Raw genomic sequence first — 19,377 nt, 5'->3', positions numbered from 1 at the left:
TATGGGGTTATAACAGTACTTACTAGTGTCACCTGGCTGGTTATACCTGGTTATATGAGGTTATAACAGTACTTACTAGTGTCACCTGGCTGGTTATACCTGGTTATATGGGGTTATAACAGTACTTACTAGTGTCACCTGGCTGGTTATACCTGGTTATATGGGGTTATAACAGTACTTACTAGTGTCACCTGGCTGGTTATATGGGGTTATAACAGTACTTACTAGTGTCACCTGGCTGGTTATACCTGGTTATATGAGGTTATAACAGTACTTACTAGTGTCACCTGGCTGGTTATACCTGGTTATATGAGGTTATAACAGTACTTACTAGTGTCACCTGGCTGGTTATACCTGGTTATAACAGTACTTACTAGTGTCACCTGGCTGGTTATACCTGGTTATATGAGGTTATAACAGTACTTACTAGTGTCACCTGGCTGGTTATACCTGGTTATATGAGGTTATAACAGTACTTACTAGTGTCACCTGGCTGGTTATATGGGGTTATAACAGTACTTACTAGTGTCACCTGGCTGGTTATACCTGGTTATATGAGGTTATAACAGTACTTACTAGTGTCACCTGGCTGGTTATACCTGGTTATATGAGGTTATAACAGTACTTACTAGTGTCACCTGGCTTGTTATACCTGGTTATATGAGGTTATAACAGTACTTACTAGAGTCACCTGGCTGGTTATACCTGGTTATATGAGGTTATAACAGTACTTACTAGTGTTACCTGGCTGGTTATATGAGGTTATAACAGTGCTTACTAGTGTCACCTGGCTGGTTATACCTGGTTATATGAGGTTATAACAGTACTTACTAGTGTCACCTGGCTGGTTATATGAGGTTATAACAGTACTTACTAGTGTCACCTGGCTGGTTATACCTGGTTATATGAGGTTATAACAGTACTTACTAGTGTCACCTGGCTGGTTATACCTGGTTATATGAGGTTATAACAGTACTTACTAGTGCCACCTGGCTGGTTATATGAGGTTATAACAGTACTTACTAGTGTCACCTGGCTGGTTATACCTGGTTATATGAGGTTATAACAGTACTTACTAGTGTCACCTGGCTGGTTATATCTGGTTATATGAGGTTATAACAGTACTTACTAGTGCGGTGTCTGATGGCCTTTCTGGGCAGTTTGGAGAACTTAGCTGTTATCTTCCCTCTACCATCAATCAGCTCTGTGTATCTGGAAGAAAACAAAATGATGGTAAACACTTGTACAGAGACAGACAAATAGACCCTGAGACAGACAGGCAAATAGACCCTGAGAGAGACAGACAAATAGAGTCTGAGAGAGACAGACAAATAGAGCCTGAGAGAATTAACCTTGAATTGTCTCGTTAACACTAAATATGTAGGTTTCAACTCAGCATTCCAATACATTTCTGTCTGTCTGTCTGTCTGTCTGTCTGTCTGTCTGTCTGTCTGTCTGTCTGTCTGTCTGTCTGTCTGTCTGTCTGTCTGTCTGTCTGTCTGTCTGTCTGTCTCTCTCTGTCTCTCTCTGTCTCTCTTTGTCTCTCTGTCTCTGTCTCTCTCTGTCTCTGTCTCTATTCAATTAAATTGACTTTATTGACATGGCAAGTTCATTACTACTTACATTGTCAAAGTATACATATAGAAAAAAATATATATATTGTTTCATCTCTTGACATTGTAGAGCTGTGTGATGGAATCTATATATTTTCTATTCGAATGAGGAGGGGGTATTGCCCCAATTCTGCTCTACATGCGTTATTTTGAGTTTTTCTTTGAACTTGCAATCCAGTCTTGCAAAACTCTGCATGCAGTATTTCGATTGGATGTTTGTTCCATTTGGTATATTCACTGTTAGAGATTGGACCCCATACTTCACTGCCATACAGAGCAACTGGTTCTATAACTGATTGGAACATTTTGAGCCAGATTCTAATTGGAATTTCGATTTTAATGTTCCTTTTAATGGCATAGAATGCTCTTCTTGCTTTGTCTCTCAGCTCGTTCACAGCCATGTGAAAGCTCCCTGTGCTGCTGATATTTAGTCCTAGATATGTGTCGTTTTTGGGTGTGTTCTAATAGAACTGTGTCCAAATTGTCATCCTGATTTCCGGACCTTTTTTGGAATATCATTATATTTGTTTTTTTTAGGTTAACGGTCAGAGCCCAGGTCTGACAGAACCTGTGGTTAACGGTCAGAGCCCAGGTCAGACAGAACCTGTGGTTAACGGTCAGAGCTCAGACAGAACCTGGGATTAACGGTCAGAGCCCAGGTCTGACAGAACCTGTGGTTAACGGTCAGAGCCCAGGTCTGACAGAACCTGTGGTTAACGGTCAGAGCTCAGACAGAACCTGGGATTAACGGTCAGAGCCCAGGTCTGACAGAACCTGTGGTTAACGGTCAGAGCCCAGGTCTGACAGAACCTGTGGTTAACGGTCAGAGCCCAGGTCTGACAGAACCTGTGGTTAACAGTCAGAGCCCAGGTCTAACAGAACCTGTGGTTAACGGTCAGAGTCCAGGTCTGACAGAACCTGTGGTTAACGGTCAGAGCCCAGGTCAGACAGAACCTGTGGTTAACGGTCAGAGTCCAGGTCTGACAGAACCTGTGATTAACGGTCAGAGCCCAGGTCTAACAGAACCTGTGATTAACGGTCAGAGCCCAGGTCTGACAGAACCTGTGATTAACGGTCAGAGCCCAGACAGAACCTGTGGTTAACGGTCAGAGCCCAGGTCTGACAGAACCTGTGATTAACGGTCAGAGTCCAGGTCTGACAGAACCTGTGGTTAACGGTCAGAGCTCAGACAGAACCTGTGGTTAACGGTCAGAGCCCAGGTCTGACAGAACCTGTGGTTAACGGTCAGAGCCCAGACAGAACCTGGGATTAACGGTCAGAGCCCAGGTCTAACAGAACCTGTGGTTAACAGACAGAGCCCAGACAGAACCTGTGGTTAACGGTCAGAGCCCAGACAGAACCTGTGGTTAACGGTCAGAGCCCAGACAAAACCTGTGGTTAACGGTCAGAGCCCAGGTCTGACAGAACCTGTGGTTAACGGTCAGAGTCCAGACAGAACCTGTGGTTAACGGTCAGAACCCAGACAGAACCTGTGGTTAACGGTCAGAGCCCAGACAGAACCTGTGGTTAACGGTCAGAGCCCAGGTCTGACAGAACCTGTGGTTAACGGTCAGAGTCCAGACAGAACCTGTGGTTAACGGTCAGAACCCAGACAGAACCTGTGGTTAACGGTCAGAGCCCAGACAGAACCTGTGGTTAACGGTCAGAGCCCAGACAGAACCTGTGGTTAACGGTCAGAGCCCAGACAGAACCTGTGATTAACGATCAGAGCCCAGGTCTGACAGAACCTGTGGTTAATGGTCAGAGCCCAGACAGAACCTGTGGTTAACGGTCAGAGCCCAGACAGAACCTGTGGTTAACGGTCAGAGCCCAGGACTAACAGAACCTGTGGTTAACGGTCAGAGCCCAGGTCTAACAGAACCTGTGGTTAACGGTCAGAGTCCAGGTCTGACAGAACCTGTGATTAACGGTCAGAGCCCAGACATAACCTGTGGTTAACGGTCAGAGCCCAGGTCTGACAGAACCTGTGGTTAACGGTCAGAGTCCAGGTCTGACAGAACCTGTGGTTAACGGTCAGAGCCCAGACAGAACCTGTGGTTAACGGTCAGAGCCCAGACAGAACCTGTGGTTAACGGTCAGAGCCCAGGTCTAACAGAACCTGTGGTTAACGGTCAGAGCCCAGACAGAACCTGTGGTTAACGGTCAGAGCCCAGACAGAACCTGTGGTTAACGGTCAGAGCCCAGACAGAACCTGTGGTTAACGGTCAGAGCCCAGGTCTAACAGAACCTGTGGTTAACGGTCAGAGCCCAGACAGAACCTGTGGTTAACGGTCAGAGCCCAGACAGAACCTGTGAAGGTCTAGGTGTTGCTGTAACCCCTCCTTAGTGGGAGACAGCAGCACCAGGTCATCTGTCTACAGCAGACCCTCCTTAGTGGGAGACAGCAGCACCAGGTCATCTGTCTACAGCAGACCCTCCTTAGTGGGAGACAGCAGCACCAGGTCATCTGTCTACAGCAGACCCTCCTTAGTGGGAGACAGCAGCACCAGGTCATCTGTCTACAGCAGACCCTCCTTAGTGGGAGACAGCAGCACCAGGTCATCTGTCTACAGCAGAAACTTGATTTCAGTGTTGTGTAGGGTGAGACCAGGTGCTGCCGATTCTTCTAATGTTTTTGCCAATTCATTAATGTAGATGTTAAATAGTGTTGGACTTATTGGGCAGCCCTGTTTCACTCCCCGTCCCTGAGAGAAGAAGTCTGTTTGCTTGTTGCCAATTTTAACCATTTGTTTTTAGTGTACATTGATTTAATAACATCATATGTTTTCCCTCCAATACCACTTTCTATTAGTTTATAAAAAATGACCTTCGTGCCAAATTGAATCAAATGCTTTCTTGAAATCTAAAAAACACGAGTAGATTTGGCCTTTGTTTTGGTTTCCTTGTTTGTCAGTTAGAGTGTGGAGGGTGTAAATGTGATCTGTTGTACGATAATTCTTTTGAAATCCAATCTGGCTTCTGCTCAGGATGTTGTGTTTGTCAAGGAAATGGTGTAGTCTGCTATTTATAATGCTGCAGAGAATTTTCCCCAAGTTGCTGTTAATGCAAATTCCTCTGTAATTATTTGGGTCAAATTTGTCTCAATTTTTATAGATTGGTGTGATCAATCCCTGGTTCCAAATATCGGGGAAAATATCCTGCAGTGAGGATAATGTCGAAGAGTTTAGTCAATTTGAATTTGTGGTCTGTATATTTGATCATTTTATTTAAAATACCATCAGCACCACAGGCCTTTTTGGGTTGGAGAGTGCGTAGTTTTTACCAATAATTCTTCTTCTGTAGTTGGGGTATCCACAGGATTCTGATAGTCTGACTGCTGATTCAAGGATTTGTAATTGTTCTTGTATATATTTTTGTTCTCTCTCTCTCTCCTCTTACCTGGGCATCTCTTCAGAGTGCTCTCTCTCTCCAGCCACCCCCAGGTCCTGAGGTTCAGACGGGGCTAGTGTGTGACTCACAGGGGTTCCCTGGCCCACGACAGACGGTCTCTCCCTCGTCCTCCCTCCCCATCGCTCCTCCATCGGCACTGGTGATCCAGAGGAAATACACAAAGAGAAAGAGAGAGATTACAGTTGTTGTTGTTATTGTTATTTGTGAGAGCCCAAGGTAAAGTTAATTGATCATGATCGTGTAGTGATAGAGAAATCAATTAATCAATGAAAATATATTTTATAAAGCCCTTTTTATATCAGCAGTTGTCACAAAGTGTTTTACAGATACCCAGCCTAAAACCCCAAACAGCAAGCAGAAGCACGGTAGCTAGGAAAAACTCCTTACAAGGCAGGAACCTAGGAAGACACCTAGAAAGGAACCAGAGGACTTCCTGTCCAGAGGACTGAAACAGCCAAAAAAAAGACAGTCCCAGATCGTAAAAAGTTTTGAGTTGGTTCCTGTCTCATTCTGGTGTGTCCCCAGAGCTTTAACAATGTGAAATCTCAGTCCTATTGAATGTTATAGAAGAAGCTCATAGTACGATAGTGGGAACAGAGCAGCACTCACGTGTGGTGAAGGCCAGGTGTTGTGGTACACTGTGGATCTGTTCCTGTCCTGTGTTCCTAACAGCCATGAGAGCTAGGTGGTAGTGTTGTCCCGGAGAAAGCTCTCTCAGGGTATACGTCTCTAACTTCCCATTGGGTAGGAAGCGACTCCGGGTGCTCAAGCCTCGCGTCACGTTAACCACGAAGCCGTCGGGCAGGTTCCTGGGACGGTGGACCCACGTCACCAGGGCAGAGTTGGAGGTCACATGTGCCAAAGACAGGTTCTGAGGGGGGAGGGGCCCTATGGGGAGGGGGGGGGGAGAGATGTCATCAGGATAGACAGAACAGACAGGGAATAGAGTAGAGTACTCAATAACCATAGTTTACTAATCACATTTTCTTAATTTAAATTCAGCATGAGATAAACTCAGGATAGGATAAATTCAGGGTAGGATAAACTCAGGATAGGATAAACTCAGGATAGGATAAACTCAGGATAGGATAAACTCACGATAGGATAAACTCAGGATAGGATAAACTCAGGATAGGATAAACTCACGATAGGATAAACTCACGATAGGATAAACTCAGGATAGGATAAACTCACGATAGGATAAACTCAGGATAGGATAAATTCAGGGTAGGATAATCTCAGGGTAGGATAAACTCAGGGTAGGATAAACTCAGGATGAGATAAACTCAGGATGAGATAAACTCAGGATAAGATAAACTCAGGGTAGGATAAACCAGGGTAGGATAACTCAGGATAAGGTACATTCAGGAGAAACTCACAATAAACAAGGGATGCATTTCTAACTATGTTACACCAGCACAGAGAGGGAATCTACATGTAGTCTATAGTTTAACTCTCTGTACAGTCTATAGCAGTTTAACTCTCTGTACAGTCTATAGCAGTTTAACTCTCTGTACAGTCTATAGCAGTTTAACTCTCTGATCAGTCTATAGCAGTTTAACTCTCTGTACAGTCTATAGCAGTTTAACTCTCTGTACAGTCTATAGCAGTTTAACTCTCTGTACAGTCTATAGCAGTGTAACTCTCTGTACAGTCTATAGCAGTTTAACTCTCTGATCAGTCTATAGCAGTTTAACTCTCTGTACAGTCTATAGCAGTGTAACTCTCTGATCAGTCTATAGCAGTTTAACTCTCTGTACAGTCTATAGCAGTGTAACTCTCTGTACAGTCTATAGCAGTTTAACTCTCTGATCAGTCTATAGCAGTTTAACTCTCTGTACAGTCTATAGTTTAACTCTCTGTACAGTCTATAGCAGTTTAACTCTCTGTACAGTCTATAGCAGTTTAACTCTCTGATCAGTCTATAGCAGTGTAACTCTCTGATCAGTCTATAGCAGTTTAACTCTCCGTACAGTCTATAGTTTAACTCTCTGTACAGTCTATAGCAGTGTAACTCTCTGTACAGTCTATAGCAGTTTAACTCTCTGATCAGTCTATAGCAGTGTAACTCTCTGTACAGTCTATAGCAGTTTAACTCTCTGTACAGTCTATAGCAGTTTAACTCTCTGTACAGTCTATAGCAGTTTAACTCTCTGTACAGTCTATAGCAGTTTAACTCTCTGTACAGTCTATAGCAGTTTAACTCTCTGATCAGTCTATAGCAGTTTAACTCTCTGTACAGTCTATAGTTTAACTCTCTGTACAGTCTATAGCAGTTTAACTCTCTGTACAGTCTATAGTTTAACTCTCTGTACAGTCTATAGCAGTTTAACTCTCTGATCAGTCTATAGCAGTTTAACTCTGTACAGTCTATAGCAGTGTAACTCTCTGTACAGTCTATAGTCTAACTCTCTGTACAGTCTATAGCAGTTTAACTCTCTGTACAGTCTATAGCAGTTTAACTCTCTGATCAGTCTATAGCAGTTTAATCTCTCTGTACAGTCTATAGCAGTTTAACTCTCTGTACAGTCTATAGCAGTTTAACTCTCTGTACAGTCTATAGCAGTTTAACTCTCTGTACAGTCTATAGCAGTTTAACTCTCTGATCAGTCTATAGCAGTTTAACTCTCTGTACAGTCTATAGCAGTTTAACTCTCTGTACAGTCTATAGCAGTGTAACTCTGTACAGTCTATAGCAGTTTAACTCTCTGTACAGTCTATAGCAGTGTAACTCTCTGATCAGTCTATAGTAGTTTAACTCTCTGTACAGTCTATAGCAGTGTAACTCTCTGTACAGTCTATAGCAGTTTAACTCTGTACAGTCTATAGCAGTGTAACTCTCTGTACAGTCTATAGCAGTTTAACTCTCTGTACAGTCTATAGCAGTGTAACTCTCTGATCAGTCTATAGCAGTTTAACTCTCTGATCAGTCTATAACTCTCTGTACAGTCTATAGCAGTGTAACTCTCTGTACAGTCTATAGCAGTTTAACTCTCTGTACAGTCTATAGCAGTTTAACTCTCTGTACAGTCTATAGCAGTTTAACTCTCTGTACAGTCTATAGCAGTGTAACTCTCTGTACAGTTTATAGCAGTTTAACTCTCTGTACAGTCTATAGCAGTTTAACTCTGTACAGTCTATAGCAGTGTAACTCTCTGTACAGTCTATAGCAGTTTAACTCCCTGTACAGTCTATAGCAGTTTAACTCTCAGATCAGTCTATAGCAGTTTAACTCTCTGTACAGTCTATAGCAGTTTAACTCTCTGTACAGTCTATAGCAGTTTAACTCTCTGTACAGTCTATAGCAGTGTAACTCTCTGATCAGTCTATAGCAGTTTAACTCTCTGTACAGTCTATAGCAGTGTAACTCTCTGTACAGTCTATAGCAGTTTAACTCTCTGATCAGTCTATAGCAGTTTAACTCTCTGTACAGTCTATAGTTTAACTCTCTGTACAGTCTATAGCAGTTTAACTCTCTGTACAGTCTATAGCAGTTTAACTCTCTGATCAGTCTATAGCAGTGTAACTCTCTGATCAGTTTTATAGCAGATTAACTCTCTGTACAGTCTATAGTTTAACTCTCTGTACAGTCTATAGCAGTGTAACTCTCTGTACAGTCTATAGCAGTTTAACTCTCTGATCAGTCTATAGCAGTGTAACTCTCTGTACAGTCTATAGCAGTTTAACTCTCTGTACAGTCTATAGCAGTTTAACTCTCTGTACAGTCTATAGCAGTTTAACTCTCTGTACAGTCTATAGCAGTTTAACTCTCTGTACAGTCTATAGCAGTTTAACTCTCTGATCAGTCTATAGCAGTTTAACTCTCTGTACAGTCTATAGTTTAACTCTCTGTACAGTCTATAGCAGTTTAACTCTCTGTACAGTCTATAGTTTAACTCTCTGTACAGTCTATAGCAGTTTAACTCTCTGATCAGTCTATAGCAGTTTAACTCTGTACAGTCTATAGCAGTGTAACTCTCTGTACAGTCTATAGTCTAACTCTCTGTACAGTCTATAGCAGTTTAACTCTCTGTACAGTCTATAGCAGTTTAACTCTCTGATCAGTCTATAGCAGTTTAACTCTCTGTACAGTCTATAGCAGTTTAACTCTCTGTACAGTCTATAGCAGTTTAACTCTCTGTACAGTCTATAGCAGTGTAACTCTCTGTACAGTCTATAGCAGTTTAACTCTCTGTACAGTCTATAGCAGTTTAACTCTCTGTACAGTCTATAGCAGTTTAACTCTCTGTACAGTCTATAGCAGTTTAACTCTCTGATCAGTCTATAGCAGTTTAACTCTCTGTACAGTCTATAGCAGTTTAACTCTCTGTACAGTCTATAGCAGTTTAACTCTCTGTACAGTCTATAGTTTAACTCTCTGTACAGTCTATAGCAGTTTAACTCTCTGATCAGTCTATAGCAGTTTAACTCTGTACAGTCTATAGCAGTGTAACTCTCTGTACAGTCTATAGTCTAACTCTCTGTACAGTCTATAGCAGTTTAACTCTCTGTACAGTCTATAGCAGTTTAACTCTCTGATCAGTCTATAGCAGTTTAATCTCTCTGTACAGTCTATAGCAGTTTAACTCTCTGTACAGTCTATAGCAGTTTAACTCTCTGTACAGTCTATAGCAGTTTAACTCTCTGTACAGTCTATAGCAGTTTAACTCTCTGATCAGTCTATAGCAGTTTAACTCTCTGTACAGTCTATAGCAGTTTAACTCTCTGTACAGTCTATAGCAGTGTAATCTCTGTACAGTCTATAGCAGTTTAACTCTCTGTACAGTCTATAGCAGTGTAACTCTCTGATCAGTCTATAGTAGTTTAACTCTCTGTACAGTCTATAGCAGTGTAACTCTCTGTACAGTCTATAGCAGTTTAACTCTGTACAGTCTATAGCAGTGTAACTCTCTGTACAGTCTATAGCAGTTTAACTCTCTGTACAGTCTATAGCAGTGTAACTCTCTGATCAGTCTATAGCAGTTTAACTCTCTGAACAGTCTATAACTCTCTGTACAGTCTATAGCAGTGTAACTCTCTGTACAGTCTATAGCAGTTTAACTCTCTGTACAGTCTATAGCAGTTTAACTCTCTGTACAGTCTATAGCAGTTTAACTCTCTGTACAGTCTATAGCAGTTTAACTCTCTGTACAGTCTATAGCAGTTTAATCTCTGTACAGTCTATAGCAGTGTAACTCTCTGTACAGTCTATAGCAGTTTAACTCCCTGTACAGTCTATAGCAGTTTAACTCTCTGATCAGTCTATAGCAGTTTAACTCTCTGTACAGTCTATAGCAGTTTAACTCTCTGTACAGTCTATAGCAGTTTAACTCTCTGTACAGTCTATAGCAGTGTAACTCTCTGATCAGTCTATAGCAGTTTAACTCTCTGTACAGTCTATAGCAGTGTAACTCTCTGTACAGTCTATAGCAGTTTAACTCTCTGAACAGTCTATAGCAGTTTAACTCTCTGTACAGTCTATACAGTTTAACTCTCTGTACAGTCTATAGCAGTTTAACTCTCTGTACAGTCTATAGCAGTTTAACTCTCTGATCAGTCTATAGCAGTGTAACTCTCTGATCAGTTTTATAGCAGATTAACTCTCTGTACAGTCTATAGTTTAACTCTCTGTACAGTCTATAGCAGTGTAACTCTCTGTACAGTCTATAGCAGTTTAACTCTCTGATCAGTCTATAGCAGTGTAACTCTCTGTACAGTCTATAGCAGTTTAACTCTCTGTACAGTCTATAGCAGTTTAACTCTCTGTACAGTCTATAGCAGTTTAACTCTCTGTACAGTCTATAGCAGTTTAACTCTCTGTACAGTCTATAGCAGTGTAACTCTCTGTACAGTCTATAGCAGTTTAACTCTCTGTACAGTCTATAGCAGTTTAACTCTCTGTACAGTCTATAGCAGTTTAACTCTCTGTACAGTCTATAGCAGTTTAACTCTCTGATACAGTCTATAGCAGTTTAACTCTGTACAGTCTATAGCAGTGTAACTCTCTGTACAGTCTATAGCAGTAACTCTCTGTACAGTCTATAGCAGTTTAACTCTCTGTACAGTCTATAGCAGTTTAACTCTCTGATCAGTCTATAGCAGTTTAACTCTCTGTACAGTCTATAGCAGTTTAACTCTCTGTACAGTCTATAGCAGTTTAACTCTCTGTACAGTCTATAGCAGTGTAACTCTCTGTACAGTCTATAGCAGTTTAACTCTCTGTACAGTCTATAGCAGTTTAACTCTCTGTACAGTCTATAGCAGTTTAACTCTCTGTACAGTCTATAGCAGTTTAACTCTCTGATCAGTCTATAGCAGTTTAACTCTCTGTACAGTCTATAGCAGTTTAACTCTCTGTACAGTCTATAGCAGTGTAACTCTCTGTACAGTCTATAGCAGTTTAACTCTCTGATCAGTCTATAGCAGTTTAACTCTCTGTACAGTCTATAGCAGTGTAACTCTCTGATCAGTCTATAGCAGTTTAACTCTCTGTACAGTCTATAGCAGTGTAACTCTCTGTACAGTCTATAGCAGTTTAACTCTCTGATCAGTCTATAGCAGTTTAACTCTCTGTACAGTCTATAGTTTAACTCTCTGTACAGTCTATAGCAGTGTAACTCTCTGTACAGTCTATAGCAGTTTAACTCTCTGATCAGTCTATAGCAGTGTAACTCTCTGTACAGTCTATAGCAGTTTAACTCTCTGTACAGTCTATAGCAGTTTAACTCTCTGTACAGTCTATAGCAGTTTAACTCTCTGTACAGTCTATAGCAGTTTAACTCTCTGATCAGTCTATAGCAGTTTAACTCTCTGTACAGTCTATAGCAGTGTAACTCTCTGTACAGTCTATAGTCTAACTCTCTGTACAGTCTATAGCAGTTTAACTCTCTGTACAGTCTATAGCAGTTTAACTCTCTGATCAGTCTATAGCAGTTTAACTGTCTGTACAGTCTATAGCAGTTTAAATCTCTGTACAGTCTATAGCAGTTTAACTCTCTGTACAGTCTATAGCAGTGTAACTCTCTGTACAGTCTATAGCAGTTTAACTCTCTGTACAGTCTATAGCAGTTTAACTCTCTGTACAGTCTATAGTAGTTTAACTCTCTGTACAGTCTATAGCAGTGTAACTCTCTGTACAGTCTATAGCAGTTTAACTCTCTGTACAGTCTATAGCAGTGTAACTCTCTGTTCAGTCTATAGCAGTTTAACTCTCTGTACAGTCTATAGCAGTGTAACTCTCTGTACAGTCTATAGCAGTTTAACTCTGTACAGTCTATAGCAGTGTAACTCTCTGTACAGTCTATAGCAGTTTAACTCTCTGTACAGTCTATAGCAGTGTAACTCTCTGATCAGTCTATAGCAGTTTAACTCTCTGATCAGTCTATAACTCTCTGTACAGTCTATAGCAGTGTAACTCTCTGTACAGTCTATAGCAGTTTAACTCTCTGTACAGTCTATAGCAGTTTAACTCACTGTACAGTCTATAGCAGTTTAACTCTCTGTACAGTCTATAGCAGTGTAACTCTCTGTACAGTTTATAGCAGTTTAACTCTCTGTACAGTCTATAGCAGTTTAACTCTGTACAGTCTATAGCAGTGTAACTCTCTGTACAGTCTATAGCAGTTTAACTCTCTGTACAGTCTATAGCAGTGTAACTCTCTGATCAGTCTATAGCAGTTTAACTCTCTGTACAGTCTATAGCAGTGTAACTCTCTGTACAGTCTATAGCAGTTTAAATCTGTACAGTCTATAGCAGTGTAACTCTCTGTACAGTCTATAGCAGTTAAACTCTCTGTACAGTCTATAGCAGTGTAACTCTCTGATCAGTCTATAGCAGTTTAACTCTCTGATCAGTCTATAACTCTCTGTACAGTCTATAGCAGTGTAACTCTCTGTACAGTCTATAGCAGTTTAACTCTCTGTACAGTCTATAGCAGTTTAACTCTCTGTACAGTCTATAGCAGTTTAACTCTCTGTACAGTCTATAGCAGTGTAACTCTCTGTACAATCTATAGCAGTTTAACTCTGTACAGTCTATAGCAGTGTAACTCTGTACAGTCTATAGCAGTTTAACTCTCTGTACAGTCTATAGCAGTGTAACTCTCTGATCAGTCTATAGCAGTTTAACTCTCTGATCAGTCTATAATTCTCTGTACAGTCTATAGCAGTGTAACTCTCTGTACAGTCTATAGCAGTTTAACTCTCTGTACAGTCTATAGCAGTTTAACTCTCTGTACAGTCTATAGCAGTTTAACTCTCTGTACAGTCTATAGCAGTGTAACTCTCTGTACAGTTTATAGCAGTTTAACTCTCTGTACAGTCTATAGCAGTTTAACTCTGTACAGTCTATAGTTTAACTCTCTGTACAGTCCATAGCAGTTTAACTCTCTGTACAGTCTATAGCAGTTTAACTCTCTGTACAGTCTATAGCAGTTTAAGTCTCTGATCAGTCTATAGCAGTTTAACTCTCTGTACAGTCTATAGCAGTTTAACTCTCTGTACAGTCTATAGCAGTTTAACTCTTTGTACAGTCTATAGCAGTTTAACTCTCTGTACAGTCTATAGCAGTTTAACTCTCTGATCAATCTGTAGCAGTGTAACTCTCTGTACAGTCTATAGCAGTTTAACTCTCTGATCAGTCTATAGCAGTTTAACTCTGTACAGTCTATAGCAGTTTAACTCTCTGATCAGTCTATAGCAGTTTAACTCTGATCAGTCTATAGCAGTTTAACTCTGATCAGTCTATAGCAGTTTAACTCTGATCAGTCTATAGCAGTTTAACTCTGATCAGTCTATAGTGTAACTCTCTGATCAGTCTATAGCAGTTTAACTCTGATCAGTCTATAGCAGTGTAACTCTCTGATCAGTCTATAGCAGTTTAACTCTGATCAGTCTATAGCAGTTTAACTCTGATCAGTCTATAGCAGTTTAACTCTGATCAGTCTATATTGTAACTCTCTGATCAGTCTATAGCAGTTTAACTCTCTGTACAGTCTATAGCAGTTTAACTCTCTGATCAGTCTATAGCAGTTTAACTCTCTGATCAGTCTATAGCAGTTTAACTCTCTGATCAGTCTGTAGCAGTGTAACTCTCTGATCAGTCTATAGCAGTGTAACTCTCTGATCAGTCTATAGCAGTTTAACTCTCTGTACAGTCTATAGCAGTTTAACTCTCTGATCAGTCTATAGCAGTTTAACTCTCTGTACAGTCTATAGCAGTGTAACTCTCTGTACAGTCTATAGCAGTTTAACTCTCTGTACAGTCTATAGCAGTGTAACTCTCTGTACAGTCTATAGCAGTTTAACTCTCTGATCAGTCTATAGCAGTTTAACTCTCTGTACAGTCTATCGTTTAACTCTCTGTACAGTCTATAGCAGTTTAACTCTCTGTACAGTCTATAGCAGTTTAACTCTGTACAGTCTATAGCAGTGTAACTCTCTGTACAGTCTATAGCAGTTTAACTCTCTGTACAGTTTATAGCAGTGTAACTCTCTGATCAGTCTATAGCAGTTTAACTCTCTGTACAGTCTATAGCAGTGTAACTCTCTGTACAGTCTATAGCAGTTTAAATCTGTACAGTCTATAGCAGTGTAACTCTCTGTACAGTCTATAGCAGTTTAACTCTCTGTACAGTCTATAGCAGTGTAACTCTCTGATCAGTCTATAGCAGTTTAACTCTCTGATCAGTCTATAACTCTCTGTACAGTCTATAGCAGTGTAACTCTCTGTACAGTCTATAGCAGTTTAACTCTCTGTACAGTCTATAGCAGTTTAACTCTCTGTACAGTCTATAGCAGTTTAACTCTCTGTACAGTCTATAGCAGTGTAACTCTCTGATCAGTCTATAGCAGTTTAACTCTCTGTACAGTCTATAGCAGTGTAACTCTCTGTACAATCTATAGCAGTTTAACTCTGTACAGTCTATAGCAGTGTAACTCTGTACAGTCTATAGCAGTTTAACTCTCTGTACAGTCTATAGCAGTGTAACTCTCTGATCAGTCTGTAGCAGTTTAACTCTCTGATCAGTCTATAATTCTCTGTACAGTCTATAGCAGTGTAACTCTCTGTACAGTCTATAGCAGTTTAACTCTCTGTACAGTCTATAGCAGTGTAACTCTGTACAGTCTATAGCAGTTTAACTCTCTGTACAGTCCATAGCAGTTTAACTCTCTGTACAGTCTATAGCAGTTTAACTCTCTGTACAGTCTATAGCAGTTTAAGTCTCTGATCAGTCTATAGCAGTTTAACTCTCTGTACAGTCTATAGCAGTTTAACTCTCTGTACAGTCTATAGCAGTTTAACTCTTTGTACAGTCTATAGCAGTTTAACTCTCTGTACAGTCTATAGCAGTTTAACTCTCTGATCAATCTGTAGCAGTGTAACTCTCTGTACAGTCTATAGCAGTTTAACTCTCTGATCAGTCTATAGCAGTTTAACTCTGTACAGTCTATAGCAGTTTAACTCTCTGATCAGTCTATAGCAGTTTAACTCTGATCAGTCTATAGCAGTTTAACTCTGATCAGTCTATAGCAGTTTAACTCTGATCAGTCTATAGCAGTTTAACTCTGATCAGTCTATAGTGTAACTCTCTGATCAGTCTATAGCAGTTTAACTCTGATCAGTCTATAGCAGTGTAACTCTCTGATCAGTCTATAGCAGTTTAACTCTGATCAGTCTATAGCAGTTTAACTCTGATCAGTCTATAGCAGTTTAACTCTGATCAGTCTATATTGTAACTCTCTGATCAGTCTATAGCAGTTTAACTCTCTGTACAGTCTATAGCAGTTTAACTCTCTGATCAGTCTATAGCAGTTTAACTCTCTGATCAGTCTATAGCAGTTTAACTCTCTGATCAGTCTGTAGCAGTGTAACTCTCTGATCAGTCTATAGCAGTGTAACTCTCTGATCAGTCTATAGCAGTTTAACTCTCTGTACAGTCTATAGCAGTTTAACTCTCTGATCAGTCTATAGCAGTTTAACTCTCTGTACAGTCTATAGCAGTGTAACTCTCTGTACAGTCTATAGCAGTTTAACTCTCTGTACAGTCTATAGCAGTGTAACTCTCTGTACAGTCTATAGCAGTTTAACTCTCTGATCAGTCTATAGCAGTTTAACTCTCTGTACAGTCTATAGTTTAACTCTCTGTACAGTCTATAGCAGTTTAACTCTCTGTACAGTCTATAGCAGTTTAACTCTCTGATCAGTCTATAGCAGTTTAACTCTCTGTACAGTCTATAGTTTAACTCTCTGTACAGTCTATAGCAGTGTAACTCTCTGTACAGTCTATAGCAGTTTAACTCTCTGATCAGTCTATAGCAGTGTAACTCTCTGTACAGTCTATAGCAGTTTAACTCTCTGTACAGTCTATAGCAGTTTAACTCTCTGTACAGTCTATAGCAGTTTAACTCTCTGTACAGTCTATAGCAGTTTAACTCTCTGTACAGTCTATAGCAGTTTAACTCTCTGATCAGTCTATAGCAGTTTAACTCTCTGTACAGTCTATAGTTTAACTCTCTGTACAGTCTATAGCAGTTTAACTCTCTGTACAGTCTATAGTTTAACTCTCTGTACAGTCTATAGCAGTTTAACTCTCTGATCAGTCTATAGCAGTTTAACTCTGTACAGTCTATAGCAGTGTAACTCTCTGTACAGTCTATAGTCTAACTCTCTGTACAGTCTATAGCAGTTTAACTCTCTGTACAGTCTATAGCAGTTTAACTCTCTGATCAGTCTATAGCAGTTTAACTCTCTGTACAGTCTATAGCAGTTTAACTCTCTGTACAGTCTATAGCAGTTTAACTCTCTGTACAGTCTATAGCAGTGTAACTCTCTGATCAGTCTATAGCAGTTTAACTCTCTGATCAGAGCAGTTTTCTCACTTGAAGGTGTCTCCTCTCCAGGTTATTTGATTTGTTTGGTGGACCAGACTATTGATGTGAGGATGGGGATTTTTCCAGATGCTTAACACACGGCATAGTGAATTATTGAGGTTCATTGAGCTTCTGCATTCCTTGCTATTGTGGTGTTTTTAGCCTCCCCTCATAGCCTGGTTCCTCTCTAGGTTTCTTCCTAGGTTCCTGCCTTTCTAGGGAGTTTTTCCTAGCCACCGTGCTTCTACACCTGCATTACTTGCTGTTTGGGGTTTTAGGCTGGGTTTCTGTACAGCAGCACTTTGTGACATCAGCTGATGTAAGAAGGGCTATATAAAAACATTTGATTTGATTTGATGTGTGAGACATGATGACATACGGGTCCAGACTTGCAGCGGTCCAGCAGAGTGACTTGTGGACGGTGACTCGTCCGGTCCGATCCCACTCTGACTTAGAACGTCCACCGTGTACATCTGACCAGGGAGCAGAGAACTGAAGAGGAGAAACACACACACACACACACACACACACACACACACACACACACACACACACACACACACACACACACACACACACACACACACACACACACACACACACACACACACACACACACACACACATATCCCAGTCATGTAAAAAAATAACCCCAGAAAAGCTTGTTCTATTCTACTGTGGTCTGTGGAGGTTCATCAGCGTTGGAACTAAAAACATGGCTGGAGGAAAAAGATAATGCAATGCATCTCTGACAACAGGTATACACTGCCACCAAGTGGTCAAAATCGGCATTGCAGTCTGTGGCCTTCAGGACATACTGATGGTGGTTGAGCAGAAGAATACCCATTTACTGTCCAGCTGTTTTTCCACGGGGGGAGTCCTGGGTTCCATACCTGAATGCGTACTCCGTGGTGCTGGCATTGACCAGGGCGGTGCGAGCTCCGCTGCCGTCTGAGGGGATCAGGGAGAGACGCACTTGGCTGACAGCTGCGTGATGAGCAGCCTGCACCAGCCACCGCAGCCAAACCTGGGAGGAAGACACGTTGACAATCTGCAGCTGATCCACCCGCCGCGGCCCTGAGAGAGAGAGAGAGAGAGAGAGAGAGAGAGAGAGAGAGAGAGAGAGAGAGAGAGAGAGAGAGAGAGAGAGAGAGAGAGAGAGAGAGAGAGAGAGAGAGAGAGAGAGAGAGAGAGAGAGAGACGCACAGGGGTCAATTAACAAACGCACGCAGTCACACAGACGCACATATACACACACACACACACACACGTCAATTGTAACACACACACGTCAATTGTAACACACACACACACACACACACACACACGTCAATTGTAACACACACACATACGTCAATTGTAACACACACACACACGTCAATTGTAACACACACACACACACACACACACACACACACACACACACACACACACACACACACACACACACACACATACACATCAATTGTAACACACACACACACACACACACACACACACACACACACACACACACACACACACACACACACACTTTGGTAAGTCACACAGATATCAAATAGCACACACAGAGCCTGTTTACACAGGCAGCCCAATTCTGATATTATTTCCACTAACTGGTCTTTTGACCGATCAGATCAACGCTGAATGAGATCTGATGTGGTCAAAAGAACAATTAGTGGAAACCAAAAATATCAGAATTGGGCAGCTTGTGTAAACAGCCTTATTCTTCTACACACGTAAGAAATGACATCCTCTGAAACGTGCAGTGTGTCACTCACGGGTGCGAATGAGCGCGATGGCTGGCTGGCTGATATCGTTGCTGTTGGCGTTTCGTTTCACAGAGAAGGTAGAGATGTTGTACAGCAGGCCAGGCACCAGACCCTGCAGCTGATAGGTGGACTGCCTCTTATCCAGGAAGTCAGTCTTCCTGGTCCCGCTGCCACGGCCCGGGAGACCCAGTGGGGCGTAGGTCACAGCGAAGCCACTGAACTATAGATGTTGAATGTTACAGGCTCTGTCTCAAATGGCACCCTATTCCCTATATAGTGCACTACTTTAGACCAGAGCCCTATTCCCTATATAGTGCACTACTTTAGACCAGAGCCCTATTCCCTATATAGTGCACTACTATAGACCAGAGCCCTATTCTCTATATATAGTGCACTACTTTAGACCAGAGCCCTATGGCACCCTATTCCCTATATAGTGCACTACTTTAGACCAGAGCCCTATTCTCTATATAGTGCACTACTTTAGACCAGAGCCCCTGTTCCCTATATAGTGCACTACTTTAGACCAGAGCCCTATTCCTTATATAGTGCCCTACTTTAGACCAGATCCATATTCCCTATATAGTGCACTACTTTAGACCAGAGCCCTATTCCCTATATAGTGCCCTACTTTAGACCAGATCCATATTCCCTATATAGTGCACTACTTTAGACCAGAGCCCTATTCCCTATATAGTGCACTACTTTAG

The 19,377-nt window shown here is 41.3% G+C and overlaps 1 protein-coding gene across 3 annotated transcripts in view; it reads right to left on the bottom strand.

Annotated features, from left to right (window-relative positions):
* The window catches only part of LOC106574124 (sushi, nidogen and EGF-like domains 1), a 144,927-nt gene that overhangs the window by 7,151 nt on the left and 118,399 nt on the right, over positions 1-19,377 (bottom strand). For all 3 annotated transcript variants that reach the window (XM_045697462.1, XM_045697464.1, XM_045697465.1), the window contains 6 exons: positions 18,677-18,887; positions 17,789-17,972; positions 17,275-17,387; positions 5,634-5,912; positions 5,013-5,160; positions 1,130-1,212 (listed from right to left, as the gene is read on the bottom strand). In XM_045697462.1, coding sequence (XP_045553418.1) covers positions 1,130-1,212; positions 5,013-5,160; positions 5,634-5,912; positions 17,275-17,387; positions 17,789-17,972; positions 18,677-18,887 — 1,018 coding nt within the window. The remainder of the gene's footprint in view (positions 1-1,129; positions 1,213-5,012; positions 5,161-5,633; positions 5,913-17,274; positions 17,388-17,788; positions 17,973-18,676; positions 18,888-19,377) is intronic.

This window comes from Salmo salar, chromosome ssa16, assembly GCF_905237065.1.
Source record: "Salmo salar chromosome ssa16, Ssal_v3.1, whole genome shotgun sequence".
In the NCBI taxonomy this organism is placed as follows: domain Eukaryota; kingdom Metazoa; phylum Chordata; class Actinopteri; order Salmoniformes; family Salmonidae; genus Salmo; species Salmo salar.
Note: the sequence above shows the minus strand (reverse complement) of the source record. Positions and strands in the feature narration are given on the sequence as shown.